This window comes from Rhincodon typus, chromosome 10, assembly GCF_021869965.1.
Source record: "Rhincodon typus isolate 14 chromosome 10, sRhiTyp1.1, whole genome shotgun sequence".
NCBI classification, from domain to species: Eukaryota; Metazoa; Chordata; class Chondrichthyes; order Orectolobiformes; family Rhincodontidae; genus Rhincodon; species Rhincodon typus.
In genome coordinates, this window is record NC_063341.1 from 5,247,240 (window position 1) to 5,266,871 (window position 19,632).

Consider the following 19,632-nt stretch of genomic DNA (forward strand, 5'->3'; position numbering starts at 1 on the left):
TAAAAGCAGTTTAGTTTTTCAGAGTTACAACATGCTCTGACTCTCTCGTCTTTCTTTTCTAATTGACGTGCTGTCGTCACATTCAGCACCTTCCCCATCAATTCTTCTGTTTAAACTTTTACTTAGAATTCCTCCACTCCCCCTTGCTATCAGAATAAAATCTCTCTTAATGGAATGAGCAAATCTCCCTGCTAAGATATTGGTCCCTTTCCAGTTTTAGGTTAGACTTACCATTTTTGATCAGGTCTGTTCTATCACAAAAGACATTCCAATTGTCCAAAAACCTGAATCCCTGAACAGTATACCATCTCTTCAGCCATTGATTTATCTCTCTTAGCCTTTTGTTCCTTCCCTCGTTTGAGTTTGGTGTTGGGAGTAAACTAGAAATCACTACTTTCAAGGTTCTATTTTTTAATCTGCTACCTAACGTCTTGAATTCCCTCTGTATTGCTTTTATATTTTTCCTAATAAATGTCATTCCTACCAATGTGTACAATAATTTCTGGCTTCTCAATCTCACCTTTAACAGTATGCCTGGAACGTTTAGAGATGTCCTTAATCCTAGCACCAGGAAAGCAACAAACTGTCCTAAATTTACGCTCACTGCCGCAGAATCTCCTGTCTGTGCCACTAACAGGAAAGTCCCTTGTAACAATAATTCTATTAAGTCTTGTCAAAAGCTGCCTAACATAAGAATCATTCCAAGTGTCCAATAACTGACATTCCTTTCCATTTTCTTCAGAGGGACTATCCCATTTTACGGTTCCAAAAACTGAATATCTATTTGATAGAGGAATAGCCAGAGACTTTTGAACTACCTTCTTACCTTTCCTGACAGTTACCCGTCTAGCTGACTTGATCCTGCTGAGTAATAACTTTTTTAAATCTACAAGGCATCTTGCTTGTGTACTTCATATATGCCCTTAATAACATTAAGCCTAAAAAAAATTCGATAGCACCTTATATATAAAATAAACTTTCATTACTTACAGAAAATAATGTTAAAATGGAAATAATTAAAATATATACATCAAACATATAAAACTTAAATAAAATCAACCATTTAGCCAATTAACTGAATAAAAAATGACTCCTCTTCAATTAATTCCTCGAAGAAAAAATATCTTCTCCAAAGTTGATCATGTGTAGGACTCCCTGAAACAAAAACACAACTCCTTATTTTAAAAAAACTTCAGTTTTTCAAACAAAAACCTTTGCAACATTAAAAAGAAACCTCTTAAAAACCTTTGCAGTGTGAAAAAACCTCTAAAATACATACAGACTTTAACTTTGAAATATGGAATTAAAAAAACTCAGTCGTTCCCTGTAGACCCTTAAAAGCTTGTTTTTAAAAAAAAGGTCAGTTTAAAAACAAAGCAAATTTTTTTTGGCTTTTTTAATGTTAATATAGCAAAATGAATAAAAATCTTATTAGTAAAATATAATAACTATATTAACTGTTCAAAAACTAGAATAAAATCTCTAACTAAGCCTGCAATCCCAGGAGTAGCTGCAAGATCCACGTTGCACTTCTTAATGAGATACACGGAATTAAGAGACATGTAGACACAATAGATTGTGAAAATCTCTTCCTATGGCAGACGTATCTGAGACCAGAGGCCTTAAGTTTAAAGGTGAGTCACAAGTGGTTTAGAGGAGATCGGAGAAAAAAAAATTTCACCCAGGCTGGTAGTAATATGGAACATTCTGCCCGAGAGGGTGGTGGAGGCAGGTATTCAAGCATATGGATACATACTTAAACATTGTAGGCAAGTGCAGGTAAATAGAATTAGTGTAGTTTGGTGTTCATTGGTTGGCATAGCCATGGTGGGCTGAAGGGCATTTTTCTATGACTGTGACTCCGGACCCATAGCAATGTGGTTGACTGTTAGCTACCCTCTGAAGTACCCAAGAAAGGCACTCAGTTCAATGGCAGTAAGGAATGGGCAACAAATGTAGGTCTTGCAAGTGATTCCGACTTCCCATGAAAGAATAAAGAAAACATTTTAAGGATCTCAACAGGTCTAAGGACAGATAGGGAGCAGGAAGGCTAGCCTCTGGATTTTACCTGGCTCTGTCAACTGCCTTCAGTCACATCAGGTAGCGGAGTGTAAAATCCAGCCCATAGAGTTCTGAATGATATATTTCATTTCTTATATTTGTTTCTTTCATGTCAAAAACACTGGTATACCCTTTAAACTGTATGAAAACTTATTCAGTAGAGTTCAAGCTTTCTGGTGTTCCTGACCTCCCAATGAGTGAAGCACCAGGACTTTGATATTCCTTGTCACCTGTTTCTAGATCTTTGCTTTTTTAAAAGGATTCAACATGGATTGAGTTTTGCAGGACACTGTATGTCCCCCTTAATGAGCTATCTCCAGTCCTTGGTGTTGGTGGCTTATTTCTGGTAAATGTTTAGCGTTTTAGCAAAGATTTGTAGCTCAGGTTAAGTTGAGATTGTTGACTTGCTTGCCGAGCTGGCTTGTTTTTGTTCACACGTTTCGTCACCATGCCAAGTGACATCATCAGTGGAGCCTCCGATGAAGCAATGTTATTCTACTGTGCTTGGAATTTATACTGTCCAGTCCGTTATGGTGAGTAGTGTCATTTCCAGTTTTGATCTGTATGGGTTTGTATATGGCGTCCAATTCTGTATGTTTGTTGATTGCAATGTGGGTTGAGAACCATGCCTCGAGGAATTCCTGTGCATGTCTTATTTTTCACTTGGGCTACAATGGTTACGTTGTCCCAGTTAAACTGATGGCCTTCATTGTCCGAGTATATTGAAATTAAGGAAAGTTCGTCATGTTGTTTTGCCGCTCGCTGATGCTCATATATTCTGATGGCTATTTCCTTCCTGTCTGTCTGGTGTAATGTTTGTGGCAGTCGTTGTATGGTATTTTGTAAACTACGTTGGTTCTTATTGTTGTGGGAATGGGGTCTTTAATTCTTGAGTGTTTGTCGTAAAGTGGCTGTAGGCTTGTGTGTAACCATGATTCCAAGTGGTCTTAGGAGTCTAGTTGTCAGTTCTGATATGCTCTTGATGTAGGGCGTACTGTGTCCTCTTGTTGTTGTCTATTTAGTAGGCTCCCGCAGATGAAGTTGCGGGGATATTGTTCATAGCGAAGACTTTTGTATAGGTGCTCTTCCTCTTTCCTGTGTAGTTCTGGCAGCGGGTGGTGGCCCATTTAAGTAGTGTCCTAATACTTTTTTTGTGGACATTGAGATTTGTTCAGTGTGGGTTGCTTTCCTGTATACTGAGGTTTGGAACTCCCCGTTAGTCATACGGTCAACTTGGACATCCAGAAACGGGAGCTGATCATTGTTTCCTTTTCTCTCGTGAATTTAATCCCGGCAAATACATTGTTGATGGGGTCACCCATCTCTGGACTCATCGCAGAGGCAGTCTTCAAAGACTAGAACACACTACTCTCCCCCACATTCAACCTAAACTGTGGATCCGGTACGTGGACGACACATTTGTCATTATTAAATGCACCAAACTCGAAGAGACCCACCACTTTAATTTAATCCCGGCGAATACATGGTTGATAAAGTGGTGGGTCTCTTCTAGTTTGGTGCGTTTAATAATGACAAATGTGTCGTCCACGTACCAGATCCACAGTTTAGGTTGAATGTGGGGGAGGGTAGTGTGTTCTAATCTTTGCATGACTGCCTCTGCGATGAGTCCAGAGATGGGTGATCCCATCAACAATGTATTTGCCAGGATTAAATTCACGAGAGAAAAGGAAACAACGATCAGCTCCCGTTTCTGGATGTCAAAGTTGAACCTATGACTAACGGGATGTTCCAAACCTCAGTGTACAGGAAAGCAACCCACACTGAACAAATTCTCAACTTCCACAGCAACCACCCCAACGTCCACGAACAAAGCTGTATTAGGACATTATTTAAATGGGCCACTACTCGCTGCCAGAACTACACAGGAAAGAGGAAGAGCACCTATACAAAAGTCTTCGCTATGAACGATATCCCTGCAACTTCATCTGCGGGAGCCTACTAAATAGACAACAACAAGAGGACACAGTACGCCCTAACACACTGGCCACACTGCCCTACATCAAGAGCATATCAGAACTGACAACGAGACTCCTAAGACCACTTGGAATCATGGTAGCACACAAGCCTACGGCCACTTTACGACAAGCGCTCACAAGGATTAAAGACCCCATTCCTACAACATGCAGAACCAACGTAGTTTACAAAATACCATGCAACGACTGCCACAAGCATGACATCCGACAGACAGGAAGGAAACTAGTCATCAGAATACATGAGCATCAGCTAGCAGTAAAACAACACGACAAACTTTCCTTAATATCAGTACACTCGAACAGTGAAGCCCATCAGTTTAACAGGGACAACGTAACCATAGTAGCCCCAGCGAAAAATAGACACACATGGGAATTCCTAGAAGCATGGTTCTCAACCCACAATGCAATCAACAAATGTAGAAAATTGGACCCCACAGAACAAAACCACAAACGACAGTACTCACCATAACGGACCAGACAGTATAAATTCCAAGTGGAGTAGAACATCATCGCTTCATTGGAGGCCTCACTGATGATGTGACCTCGCATGGTGACAAAACGGCTGAACGAAAGCAAGTCAACAACCTTTTGGTAAATGTTTTGTGTGTATGAGTCTTTGTAATTTAAAATTAACCTTTGCCTTTCCCATCATTCAGTATGACTGCTGACTTCATTTTGAGCACATGTTTATGGAATTTCTGCCTATAGACAGCTCCTTTCTTGAGGAGTTTGCATTGTGACCAAGGCAAAGTTAGTTTACATTGTTTGTATTGGTGCAATGTGCATGTATGGATTTTCAGGTGTTTGACCATGCTGCACCAAATAGAGAACTAAAACACATTGCATAACGGAATGTAGCCACATCTTTGATTTATTTATTGTCACTTACATTTTACAGTGAAAAGCTTCAGTAGTTGCCACAATCTAGCGCCATTTTGAAGACTTTTAGAATAAAAATGATAAAAGATGTAACTGTTGTTTTTAGAATAACTAAGGGACAGAAGGCCACAAAGTAATAAGCAGATTGAGGATATTGATCGATGCATGGAGAGGCATTTTTAATCGATATAAATGATTTCAGTATAGGCATAAAGTAATTGATCCAAAGTTTGCATATGACATATACAGGAGGATAAAGCATAGTGAGCATCTGTGGGTGAACCTAAAGATATGTCTAGAGGTTTACAGGGTGCAGCTCCAACTTATTGCATCATAGAGTGATTGAATGAGTTGATTGCTGATCTTCCGTATATAGTGAGTTCCAACTTTGAATCTAGTGTTGCTGTGTAGTAGAGCCAAATTCTTCATGTGTTTATCGAGTCACCTGTTTTGCCATCCTTACAGGATGTCATTCACAATGCAGAGCCCCAAAGATTTGATAATCCATTCCTCTCAGCCATGCTGTCATAAGAGAAACCTAACTGGAAAAAAAAGCAGTAATTCTCCATTGAAATTGAAGATATTCCTTACTAATTGGTCTCTGCCAACAGGACTTAACGTTTGTTATGCTGCAACCTGATGGCACATGGAAATCTGCAGTTTCCAAATTCCTTACAGATATGGAGAAATCTCAACTGTGTCACATGACAAATATCCAAAAAGGTGATGTGCTGATTCTTGCAGCAGGAGATCGGACAAAGGCAGTAAGTATTTTACTTATGTAAGTTATTGGTAACCTTTGTTAGGAATAGCATAAATACTTGTTTAGAAAGGCATGGCTTAAACCAAGGGATGCTAGCATAGATTAGTTAAATATAAATCAAGTATGACTAACTTTGGCTAGTTATTAGCTTAATATAGAGCATGCTTTTTACTTTGGTTCATTTGGTAAGAAATTGTTAAGTTGTGACTCTTTGGATAGGTATCTGGAAGAAGCAATATCACTACAGTAGTTTATAATTCTATTGGTAACACCTTTTTGAGCTTCCAATATCCATATGTGAGGTATCAGCTTCTCACCTATGCTTCTAATATAATCAGTTTCAGGCTGATTGATTTTTTTTTTTATGCCTCTACGTCTTGTGCAGTGATTGATTTTATAGGAACAAACTTACCAGTCACTGTTAGTCATGCATTTTTTTTAAATCGGTCACAGAATGTTGCATTAGGGAAATTGCGGCTGGAGTGTGCAGATATTCTGGAATCTAAGGGTGTCACCCTCAGAGATCCAAGTATATTCAATTTCCTCTGGATCATTGATTTCCCACTGTTTCTACCAAAAGAAAACAGCCCTGAAGAGTTTGAATCAGCTCACCACCCCTTTACAGCCCCGCATCCAGATGATATCCATCTCATCTACACAGAGCCTAACAAGGTAAGATACAAAGACAGAATCTTCCACTGAACTGTACAATCTTCACCACTAATATTTTGAGTTAATTTTTTAATAGACAGTGTTTTAGTAATTTAAAAAATGCATTATCAAGATGAATACAGGTTCTCTTAAATATCCATTTCAGCTCATGATTTCACAAGGCTAAGTTGGTAATTTTTGGTGCCTGTATTGTTGTGAGAACCCAAGGCCTTCACAGTTTGTGAAAAAAATCAGGACTGGGATAGGTCTCGTTCAACTTGCTCGCATTCAGTCAATCTGCAAGATTGGGTCTGCACCAAACCGTCAATTTGAGGAATAAATGTTGCGTGGGGATCTCTAACGAATTTGCTCTAGTTTGGTGAAAAAAGCATTGGAGGAGGGTTAGAACATAATTCCTGGCATGGTTGGGCCAAATGGCCTGTTCCTGTGTTTTATGTAAATTGTCTGTAGGTGCCCTGAACAGTGGATGAGTACCTGATGATCATTGTAGAGGGATCTTTTCTTATTTGGACTTCTGTGAGTTTTCTTTAGGTGAGGAGTCAACATTATGACTTGGTATTAAATGGCAATGAAATAGGAGGAGGCTCCATTCGAATACATAATATGGAGTTGCAGAATTATGTCCTGGAGACAATACTGAAGGTACATAGCTTAACTTCTTTTACTTACATTTTAGTGAAGTTGCAAAAAGAATATGATTCACAATGCAAGAAATGTTAGAAATTATGCAGGTAGTTTCTAAACCCTGAAATTATGTAAATGAAGTTTCTGAATTTGAATTTCTTAGGCATAGCTAGAAACAAAATAGAATTTCGCTGCTACTACAAGCCACATGTCCAATGACAGGGCAGGTAGATGGGCCACATTTCAACTTATAAATGTCAGTGTAATGAAATAATTTCTGGTGGTCAGTGGTGACCTCCAGAAACCAACCGATGGAGGAAGGAAGAATGTCCTTGAATATCCTGTGGGTGTTTCACCACACAATCAAGCCTACTTTTCTTTATGAAGTGCCTTTAATAAAACATCCAAAGATGCTTAACAAGAGCATTATAAAACAAGACAGTCACATGAGGAGATGTTAGTTTAAAAAGTCCTTGGTCAAAGAAGAAGATTTTTAAGGAATATCTATGAAAGGAAACTAGGAAGTCAACAGGAGAGCTGGAGGAAACCAGATATTAGGGCCTAGGTAACTGAAAACACGACCATCAATGGAGGAGCAAATGAAATTAGGGGTGCTCAAGGGGCCAGAATTAGTTCAACACAGATGTCTCGAGAGCTGTGTGGGGCTTGCAGAAATTTCAGAGGTATAGAGGGTTTTGAGAAAACGGGTGTGAATTTTATAATCAAGATGTCTCAAAGTATTGTTCATGTTCTTACTCATGCAAAAGAGTTTTAGATGGCATCAAGGGAGACTAGCCAAGAGTGTGTGGGATAGTCAAATGTGAGAGGTAACAAAACCATGGATGCAGATTGAAATAGCAGATGAAATTAGATAATATTATCGCAGTGTAAATATGTAGTCTTAGTGATCGCGCAGATATATAGTCAGTAGCTGATCTCTGGGCCAAATATAATATTGAGGTTGCAAACAGTCTGGTTTAATCTCCGATAGTTGCTAGGAAGAGTAATGGAAATGGTGACTAGGGAATGGAGTTTAAAATGGAGACAGAAGACAATGGCTTCATACTTTGCAATATTTAACTGAAAGAAATATCTGCTCATCCAAAATTAGATGTCAAATAAGTGGTCTGACAATTAAGCAACAGTGGAAAAGCCTGGGGGTTTGGTGGTAAGGCAGAATTGGATATTGTTAACGTATTGTTGAGAAAGAAAGCCATGCCGCTACTCTGACTATGATTGGACAATTAGGAATGTAACCACCGGAGGTCAATGGAGAAAGTGCACGTGGTGACCATCAGTGCTCTCGCCTTTAGAGAGAGATGGGCACTGTTGGGGTTACCAGTGCTTTATTTCCCCTGCTAACTCCATTTTGATTCAGGCCCTTCCCACTGTCCCTATGCACTCCCCTCACTTGATATTTTGCATTCCACAAAATGGATTTGCATGTAAATATTGAACTGGTAGTGGATAGCAGTTTTTAAAAAAATGCAAAAGAAAATTCATGGCATTTTGGTAGTCGGAAGGTCGCACAGTTTTGTGTGATAACACTTCTGGGAAGGGGAAAAAAATACAACCAAGCGAGAGCTGTCCATTCATTGGTCAGAACATTGAGTGTAGGAGTTGAGATAGGGTGAATAGCCAAGGTCTTTTTCCTCAGGTGGGCTATCCAAAACCAGAGGGCACGGGTTTAAGATGAGAGGGGAAAGATTTAAAAAGGGCCTTAAGGGTAACTTTTTCATACAGAGGGTGGTGCACGTATGGAATGTGCTCCAGAGGAAGTGGTGAAGGCGGGTACAATTACAACATTTAAAAGGTATCTGGATGGGTATATGAATAGGACAGATTTAGAGGGTTATGGGCCACATGCTGGCAAATGGGACTAGTTCAGATTCAGATTTCTGGTCAGTGCGGACATGTTAGACTGAAGGCTCTGTTTCCATGCTGTATGATTCTATAACTCAATCCAGCTGGAAGAAAGTAAAGAGGCTTTGGCGGAGGATGGTGTGGTCATCCTTGTCAGAGACTGAAGACAGTATGAGAAGATCGAAAAGGAATAGTTTACCTTTGTCACAGTCACGGGTGCCATTTGTTGAGAGCCATTTCAGTACTGTGGCCGGTTGGAATCACAACTGGAAAGATGCAAACGTGGGATTTCTGAAAAAGCTGGGCATGGCTTTGGGAGGTGACAACACATTCAAGACATCATCAGAGATATGCAAAATGTTGGTATTGTCATTGGTTTTTGAGGACAGTGAGGATGATTAAAATGAGAGAAGCATAACTTCTTAAGAGAGAAAACTATAACAGTAACTGCTAACAAGAGAACCAGGAAGTGAGGTTAAGTGGTCAGCAGTTTTGTCTGGATACGGTCAAGTAAGCATGTGGTAAAGGAGTAGACAAAGAGGTTGTTTCCAATGGCTGGAGTCTATAATATGTTGCATTGCCTCAGGATAAAGGACCAGTTGTTTAGGATTGAGTTGAGAAATTTTTTCACTCAAACAGTTTTCTTTATCCCAGAGGATGTTCCATTGTTGAAAATACCGAGATAGACAGATTTTCGTGTCTCGGGAATCGAGCGATATGGAGAGTGGGTAGGAAAGTAGAGCTAAGGTTGATGATCACCTGTGACCATATGAATGTGAAACAGGCTCGAGCAGTATGGTCTATTCATGCTTCTATTTCTTATGTTGTTATCTCATGGAAAAATGAGGTTGAGTAGGAGAGCGGGGAGCATGAGAGAGACAAGAGGAAGATGTCAGTTTGATGGAGAATCTTTAGAGAAGGGAAAATTTGATCTGATTGGTTAGTGGAAGGGAGGAACACCTGTGCAAATATACTTGACCTTGGTGACAAACATTCATGAGCTCCTCACACTTATTCACCACAAGAAGCTGTTAAGGTAGACACTAATATTATTGAAAGGGAAATGAGGTAAGTATTTGAGAAGGAGGAATGTACAAACATCTCTAATGAATAGTTTAAGAGCAGAGTGCTTCAGTTAAAGATTAGGAACAGGATCCCTGGCTGATTATGTTCCTTGCTGAACCCAAGCTTCTCAGAAGTGGAAGATTAATTTCTGAAACACTGCTTGGGGGAGTAAAGATTACACTTGGCATTCACGTTTGACATCTGTGGAGTCATAGAATGGTACAACATAATGATTTTCAACACTTAAAACCTGCTGTTAGCCTTTTCTACTTTAATGTTAACAGTCCCAACTTCTCCAGTCGCTATTCATGACTGGAGTCCCTCATTCCCAGTACCATTCTGGAGAATCTCGTCTGTGAAAACCTTGCAGGAGTACACTTTCGATAAAATGTGGTGCCTAGAATTCAACAGACTGCTCCAGCTGAAACCTCACCAGTGTTTTATAAAGGTTTAACATAACTTTCTTGGTTTTGTATTCTCTGCCTCTAATTATAAACTCAAAAAAATCTTTTGCTGTTTCAACAGTCTATATCAAAGATTTCTGTGTGTGTGTGATCATTGGGACGAGTTGGGCGGAAGGGCCAGTTTTTGTTCTGTAGGCTTCTGTGACTCTATATACCAACAATTAAAATTCAACAATTCTAAAATGAATCACTTCATACTTGTCTAATTAAATTTCATCCGCTGTGTCGGCTCATATTGCCAGTCTGTTAATATGTTCCTGTATTCTTTCCTACATTTGTTTCACTTTTAAACATTGAAATTATGCCTTGTACGTCTAAATCTAGGTCACTAATATATTAATAAAACAAAACAATGGTCATTATACCAACCATTAGGGATCACTTTTGTATTCTTCACTACACTAGTGTTATAATTTTCCAACTCCTTTTAGTTCCGAAGAACAGTCCTACTGAACTCGAAATGGGCTCTGTCTCTCTCTCTCCACAAAGGCCACCAGACCTGCTGAGTTTTTCCAGCACTTTGTTTTTATTTACTGCTGTGTTTTACCATGCTGTTTGAAAAATAACCCTTCGATCTGAAAATCAATTCTTTGCTTAAATTATGCAGAAGCTTGGGGAGCCTATGATCCTTGTTGCTTTTCCCATGGCGTCGTCTTAGCCAATCCACAACCTTTTCTCCTGTAATACAAATTGTTTATAAAGTTGACTGTTTGAAATTTAGTATTCTTTTATTTGTCTTGATGAGTGCAAACTTCAGTTGTGGAGCATATGCAAGGCAGAGAGTATCGTGAATAGCACATATGGAGAGATGGTCACACCACAGGCTAAGACTCCACAGGTAGAAGAAAATAGGTAACCATTAAATAGAGGAAAGGACTTGGCAGGCAGTGCAGTAGTCTCTTGGTGCTATTCCTCTGCAAGACAGATTTTCCACTTTAGATGCTGTTGAGGAGAATAGCCTTTCAGGAAAGCAGCAACAGCTGAAATTGTTGCACCACGATTGTCTCTGCTGCACAGAGAAGTAAGAAGTGTGGGAATGCAATAGTTATAGGGGATTCAATTGTAAAGTGAACAGGCAGCCATTTCTGTAGCTATAACTGGGACTCCAGGATGGTTTATTGCCTCCCTTATTCTAGGGTCAAGAATGTCTCAGCGCAGCTACAGGGCATTCTCAAGGGAGGAGGCTGGACAGCTAGTGATCATGGTACATTTTAGAAGAATAAGTATTTTATAAAAAAGGGTGAGATCCTAAAAGCAGAATGTGGGGAGTTAGGAAGTAAGTTTAAAAATTAAGACCATTAATTCAATATTATGATGTGAAGTCTGTTTGGGTAGAGCTGAGACTTATCAAAGGACTAAGAACATATCAAGGTTGTATATAGACCCCCAAACTCTAAACATTAAACAGGAAATTAGAGTTGCATGCAATAAAGGAACATATGTAATTATGGGTGACTTTAATCTGCATATAGATTGGGCAAATCAAATCAGTAACAATATCATGGAAGATGAATTCCAGGAGTGTACACTAGATGGTTTTCTGGACCAATACATTGAGGAACCAACTAGAGAACAGGCCATCCTACGCTTGGTATTACGTTTTAAGAAAGGACTAATTGGCAGTCTGTTGGTCTGAGGCCTGTTAGGGATGAGCAACCATAATGTGATAGAATTCTTGGAGAAGAATGGAGAGTGACGTACGTGGTTCTGACTCTAAATAGAGGAATTCAAATGGCATGAGGCGTGAGTTGGCTATGAACAATGGGAAGCATTACTTGAAGGAATGATAGTGAAAAGACAATGGCAAGCATTCAAAACGCAAATTGATAAATTGTAATAATTGTTCATTCCTGTCTGGTGTAAAAATAAATTAGGGAAAGTTGGCCAAACAATGGCATACAAGGAAAATTAGAGATTAGTATTAGATCCAAGGAAGAGGCATACAAATTAGCTAGAAAAAAAAGACCTAAGGAATGGGATCAGTTTAGAATTCAGCAACAGAGGGCAAAGAGATTGATTAAGAAAGATTACGAGAGTATGCTGCGGGGAACATAAAAAATGACTGTAAAAGTTTCTATAGGTTTGCGAAGAGAAACAGATTGGTGAAGACAAATGTAGATCCTTTACAGTCAGAAACAGGGGACTTAATCATTGGGAACAAAAATGACTGACCATCTAAATACATACTTGGGTTCTGTGTTCATAAGAAGACACATAACATATCAGAAATGTTAGGGAACATAGGGTTTAGTGAAAGGGATGAACTGAAGGAAATCAGTATTAGTAGGAAAATGATGTTAGGGAAATTGGGTTGAAGGCCAATAAATCTTCCGAGTACTTAAGTAGTGGCCTAGACATAGGGGATGCATTGGCAGTCATCTTCAAAGATTCTATACATTGTGGAACAGTTCCTACAGATTGGAGGGTAGCTGATGTAACCCCTCTAATTTACAAAGGAACATCAAATGAAAACTGAGAAAATATAGACTGGTCAGCTTGACATCAGTAGTGGGGAAAATGTTAGAATCTGTTATAAAAGATTTAATAACAGAACACTTGAAAAACAGTGATGGATCGGACAGAATCATAAATTTACAAATGAGAAAATTACGCTTGATGAATCTATTGAAATTCTTCAAGGATGTAGAACTGTTGAAGGGGGAACCAGTTCTTGTGATTTATTTGAACTTTCAGAAAGCTTTTGTAAAAGTCCCACATAACACATTAGCATGAAAAATTAAAGCACATGTGAGTTGAGGTAGTGTATTGAGATGGATAGAAAACTGGTTGGCAGACAGAAAACAAAATTTAGGAATAAACAAGTCTTTTTCCAAATGGCAAGCAGTGACTAGTCAGAAGTGTGAACTCTGAAAAGGATCCAGCAATGCTTCAGTATGATTTGGACAAGCTGAGTGAGTGGGCAAATGCATGGCAGTTGCAATATAACGTGGGCAAATGTGAGGTTTGAGTTTGATTTATTGTTGTCACATATACTGAGATACAGTGAAAAGTGGTGTTTTGCATGCTATACAGGCAGATAATACCATACAAAGTGCATCAGGGTAGCAGAACATAGTGCAGAATACAGTCTTACAGCTGCACAGAAGGTGCAAAGATAGAGTTATACACTTTGATAGCACAAACAGGAAGTCAGATTATTATCTGTGGCTATAAATTGAGAGAGGGGAATGTATAGTGAGACCTTGCTGTCTTCATACACCATTTACTGAAGGTAAGCATGCAGATGCAGCAGGCAGTAAAGAAGGCAAATAGTATGTTGGCCTTCATAGCGAGAAGATTCAAGTGCAGGACTAGGGATGTCTTGCTACCATTGTTAAGGGTCTTGTTGAGACCACACTGAGTGTATTGTGTGCAGTTTTGGCTTCTTTATCTGAGGAAGGATGTTCTTGCTGTAAAAGGGAATGCAGCAAAGGTTTACCAGATTAATAAATGATGAGACATTGAATCAGTTAGGATTATATTCACTGGAGTTCAGAAAAATGAGGGTGAATTCATAGATGCCTACAAAATTCTGACAGGACTAGACAGGGTAGGTGCAGGATGTTCTAGATGGCGGGAGAGTTCAGAACAAGGGGTCACAGTCTAAGGATACAAGGTATACTATTTAGAACTGAGATGATGAGAAATTTCTTCACACAGGGAGTGGTGAACCTGTGAAATTCACTACTACAGAAAGCAATCAAGGCCAAAACAAGGAGGAGTTGGATATAGCACTTGGGGCTAAAGGGATCAAAAAATATGGGGGAAATGCAGTAACAGGATTTGAGTTGGACAATCAGTCATGAACATAATGAATGGTAGAGCAGGCTCACAGAGCCACATGCCCTGCTGCTGCTTCTATTTGCTATGTTTTCCTCTTTTTCAGCAATAATTAAAAACCCTTCATGACTACATTTTTTAAAATCTCTTGGGTGTTTCTATACTCTTTGGGGCAACACGGTAGCACAGTGGTTAACACTGCTACCTCACAGTGCCGGGGACCCAGATTTAATTCCAGCCTTGGGTGACTGTGTGGAATTTGAACATTCTCCCAGCGTCTGCATGGGTTTCTGCCAGGTGCTCTGGTTTCTTCCCAAAGCCCAAAGATGTGCGGGTGAGGTGGATTGGCCATACTTTTAAAAATTGTCCCATAGTGTCCAGGGATATGTAAGATAGGTGGATTAGCCATGGTTAATGCAGGGTTACAGGGATAGGGTGGGGTTAGGGGTGTGGATCTGGGTGGAATGTTCTTTAGAAGGTCGGTGCAGACCTGATGGGTCGAATAGTAGGGATTCTATGATTTCATACAAAATTGGCTGTTGTCTCTTCCATCAGATAGACTTTAATTTTGGTAAGGGGTTATTACATGAACATTGTCAAATGTGTTAAGTTCAGAAGCATAACATCATCTGTATTACGTTCATTATTACCATAAAAGAACTTGATCAAATTATTCAGTGATTTTCCTTCAACAAACATGTGCTGACTTTTATTTATTAGTTGATAAATAAACACACCTGCGTATGGTTTTTACCTGCTTGCAGGTGCCCTCCTTGTTTCTCAGTCCTTTTCACCCAACAAACTGCTGGTGTGAAACTGCAAGCAAAGGTACTCCCGACCCAACCTTTCATGACTTAACTGAAACAATATTTGCCAACTAGAAACAAGAGTTACATGATCACATGCCAGGTCCTAGTTGGACAACCCTGGTTGGAAAGAAGTATTGCATCGCTTTGTAAACTTAGCACTGCCTACCAGGGGTTCAGATCACACAACAATCTAATTTGAATAGATTTGAATTTTTAAAAAATCCGTATTTATTAATTTATTTATTTGTATGTCACAGGAAGACAGTGGGTTGTTATCACATCTACTTGAGGCACTAGATTCTGGAGCACCACCGCATGGTGGGATTGCATTGGGTGAGTTTCAAATTGGTTTGTTTTTTGTCACTCTCGCCTACAAGCCAGCATCAAAGAACTTGAGACAGGAATAATTTGGAACTTTGTTGATTGGGGCTAATTGTGACTGTGTGAAAATTATGGGTCAGAGATAGCCTGACTTTTCTTCATTCTCAGCGTTTTCCTGGGCAAATTTAAGAGCTTACTACACGGTTTCTGTGTAAACTGTTGCTGTTGGATGAGAGTCATGGAGAAACTCCAGTCCATGCTCAAAGGAAATATGGAATAAGGAAGTTTCTATGTTAAAACCAAAAATAGCGTAAAGTCATTGTTTTCCCCATTTTCTTTCCTAATGAGCCAGCATTGTATTAGTGTTTACACACAGCTGTCACTTGGGACTGAGGCTTCTTATTTTGGAAAATCAAATATTGAACTTTATGTTTATCATTCATTCTGGATATTAGAGTATATGTATTTCAATGTTTAATTTTAATGTCTAATCTGTTTCATTTTAGGTTTGGACAGACTGATAGCTCTCATAATTGGAGCATCAAGTATCAGGGATGTCATTGCTTTTCCAAAGTCCTTCAGAGGCCGTGATCTTATGAGTAAAGCACCAGACTATGTCAGTCCTGAAGAGCTGAGTCCATATCATATTCAGGTGAACTGGCCAACAGAAATACATAAAGTCACTGCTAAATCATGATTTACTGTAGTGACTGGTAACACTTAAAAGCGAACATGCACTGGAAGTCAAATTGGAATTTGGATCATATTAGTTTACATCATTTCTATGGTTTGGGACCAACAAAAATCATTGAAAACTGATGGCAGGAGCAGCTATCTGCTGTGGTGGTATGTTTAGTGTGCATGTTGATCAGATTTCAGTTTCTGAATAATGTTTCAAATTAATGGTCATTTAAAGTTAATTAAATTATAGGGTCCCTGACTTAGGAATGCGATTCCATTGAGTGTTGTAATCTTAAAGATCCAACACAAGAACATTTCCTGTGCTTATGAACAACTATTTTATATTGTGCTGCATTGTGTTCCAACTTGCATACGAATCGACTTGCAAACGAGCTCAAGAGTGGAACTTGTTCACCACTGGGGACTGCCTGCACTAGAAAATGTTCTTTTTTTAAAAGCAAAAAGCAGTACCTCTGTTTAAACTAAAAGGTTTTTGCTTTGTAAGCATACTAGACTATGTGGGTCTTTCCGAAGACCTGGCATTATGTCCCATGCAGGTCCAGAGGATAGTGCTAAATTACACTTTTTTTTCACTTCAGTGCTTGAAAGTAGTTAATCTGTTTTCAGCCAGAAGGCTCCCTCTCTGATCTGGCCAAAATGTATTTAGCTTTTACATTCAGTGGGGGAAGCATCAGAACATTTTATTTTTATTTTTCTTCTTACTTTTCTTTCAAAAGCACTGTAGCAATAGTCCAAAGTCACACAACACCAGGTTATAGTCCAACAGGTTTATTTCTTCACCTGATGAAGGGGCAGTGCTTACAAAGCTTATGATTTTAAATAAACCTGTTGGACTATAATCCCCGGTGTCGTGAGACTTTTGACTTTGTCCACCCCAGTCCAACACCAGCATCTCCACATAATTGTAGCAATACTGGCCATGTTTGTTCAATTCTTAGTATAATATATATTAATTCCTGTTCATTAATTCATGGATCACCATGACTTTATGCATGATATTGCCCCTTTTCATCTGGTACAAAAAGCCTCATCCATGTTTTTGTTATCTCCAACCGTGACTATACCAACGCAATCCTATCTCAGGCTGTATACGCTCTTTAAGCTCAGTCATCCAAACCTCTGCTGCCTGGACCATATAAATCCTTCCATGGCTTTGCCTGTCTCTATCTCTGTATAATCTTCTGCTGCACTCCTCTAAAACTAACCTTTTTCAGCATCCCCAATTTTTAATCCTTTCACAGTGATGGTCATGCCGTCAGATATCAAGCGACTATGCTCTTTTTGACTGAAAAAAAACATGCTGGAGATCACAGCAGGTCAGACAGCATCCATGGAGAGATAGCAAGCTAACGTTTTGAGTCCAAATGGTGGAAGAGTCATCAACGTTAATTTGCTCTCTTTCCGTAGATGCTGTCTGACCCGCTGTGATCTTCAGCATTTGTTGTTTTCAGTACAGACTCCAGCATCTGCAGTAATTTGCTCCTAGACTATGCTCTTCTTCCCTCCCTACACCTCAGCGTACCACTCTTTTTTTTTCTTTAGTGATACTTTGACGATACTTTTGTTGATCTGTCTCATTTTCCCTTTGGATATGAACTTTTAAAAAAGGCCAGTATTCCCCATCTGCATATGAAAAACTTTATTTTCCCCATTAGCTTACACTCCCATAGTAGCTAGAATTAATCCATATCTTCCTTAATTATATGATTGCATTGTGACCTTTTTCTATGACATGTGTAATCAAATAAAAACATTGTAATATTGTCAATGCATTTCTTTCCTCAATCAAATTTTGATAACATTTAAGGTTTTCAGTGTTTCCTGCTACCAAGAGCTGTATTTTATGGTATTCCGTGAGTGGCTTTGAAGGTGGTAGGGAGGCATTGCACAGCCTGCCTACCCTTGGACCTATTCAGATGCTTAAGAGCCCACTTGAAGTGCTATGCTTTCACTTACAGCTTTAGTTGTGTGGGTTACTATTGGACAGTAGGAGTTTTCTTGCTTGGCCCATCAGAGGCACCCGCCCGCCCAAGTACTACCAGCTGTGGCTACCAATTCCATAGGGTGCTACTGGGATTACTGACCTGAAGTCACCTCATTGCTAAAAACATAAACATCCATAGAAATCTATAAACATCTATAATAAAAATATTAATTTAGATATCATAAATGCTAAATGAAATGAACCTGACAGCAACAACAGTACTTTCCAATATTTTTTGGCCTGGTTGCATTTTTGTATCCAAATAAACTTTAAATGATACTCTACAATAGCAACAGAACCGATGATAAAAAAAATGTGGGGACAAGCATGAATACATTTAAACTAAAGCGTGTACAATTAATTCTGTTTATTGTCTTTGCATTTAGAATGAAGAATCCCCTTTAAATGGGGTCTTAAACCTGTCCACCTAATCTTTTGCAGTCTTCACCAAAATTTGACAATGAACAGGGAGAGTTTGGCTACGTAGAGATTGCATTCTTCAAATACAATCCTTCAAAATCTAATTTGAACAGGAGCACAGTTTCAAAATCTTTCCACCCCTCCAGCCTCATCCCATGACCAACCCTCCCCCTCATCCCCACCTCCTTGACCTGAAACAACCTGTCCATCTTTTTTTCCCACCTATCCACCTCACTGACCAATCCCCACCACTCCCTACCTGCACTCACCTATCACCATTCCATTCACCTTCCCCAGCCCCACCCCTCCTCTCTCTGTTTATTTCAGAGCTCCCTTCCCCCTCCCCATTTCAAGAAGGGTCCTGAACCAAAACGTCAATTTACCTGCTTCTCTGATGCTGCCTGGCCTGCTGTGTTCCTCCAGCTCAACACTTATTTCTGACTCCAGCATCTGCAGTTCTTATTATCCCCCAGGAGCAAAGTACTTCGTTTCCTGTCTAGCAGTTAATTTTCTATCTGTGTTGCTGGTCCTTAAACTGTATCCACGAACTTCAGAAAGAATTATGCTTGCTGCCCTCTCCAAACAAGATTAAAATCAATATAACTCAGGATGAAAAATGTTTCAATTTTATCTTGCCATGAACATTTACAAAGTGTAATTGAACTATGTTCCATCACATTAAAAGGCTAAAATTTTATTGTCATGGAGTACTCAGAGTATTTTAAAAGTAATGAGTGGTAACTATGCTTAAAAAGAAATAAATTACACTCATAACAACAAATAAATACAGGGCAACAGACTTCTGTAATACAGCACTTAAAGCTAATCTAAGAAGGATTGAGGAAGATGAGATAGTAGGAACTGCAGATGCTGGAGAATCCGAGACAACAAGGTGCAGGGCTGGATGAACACAGCAGGCCAAGCAGCATCATAGGAGCAGAGAGGCTGATGTTTCGGGCCTAGACCCTTCATCAGAAAAGGGGGAGGGGAAGGGGGTTCTGAAATAAATAGGGAGAGAGTGGGAGGCGGATAGAAGATGTATAGAGGAGAGGATAGGTGGAGAGGAAAACAGGTCGAAGAGGCGGGGATGGGGCCAGTAAAGGTGAGTGTAGGTGGGGAGTTAGGGAGGGGATAGGTCAGTCCAGGGAGGACGGACAGGTCAAGGGGGCAGGATGAGGTTAGTAGGTAGGAGATGGAGGTGCGGCTTGAGGTGGGAGGAGGGGATAGGTGG

General features: G+C 39.5%; 1 protein-coding gene across 1 annotated transcript in view; it reads left to right on the plus strand.

Annotated features, from left to right (window-relative positions):
- Positions 1-17,760, plus strand: part of dars2 (aspartyl-tRNA synthetase 2, mitochondrial) — a 46,560-nt gene extending 28,800 nt beyond the window's left edge. Inside the window, exons 12-16 of the mRNA XM_048602015.1 lie at positions 5,546-5,698; positions 6,151-6,369; positions 6,901-7,011; positions 15,232-15,307; positions 15,802-17,760. Of these exons, the coding sequence (XP_048457972.1) occupies positions 5,546-5,698; positions 6,151-6,369; positions 6,901-7,011; positions 15,232-15,307; positions 15,802-15,992 (750 nt within the window). The 3' untranslated portion in view covers positions 15,993-17,760. The remainder of the gene's footprint in view (positions 1-5,545; positions 5,699-6,150; positions 6,370-6,900; positions 7,012-15,231; positions 15,308-15,801) is intronic.
- The last annotated feature ends 1,872 nt before the right edge of the window (positions 17,761-19,632 follow it).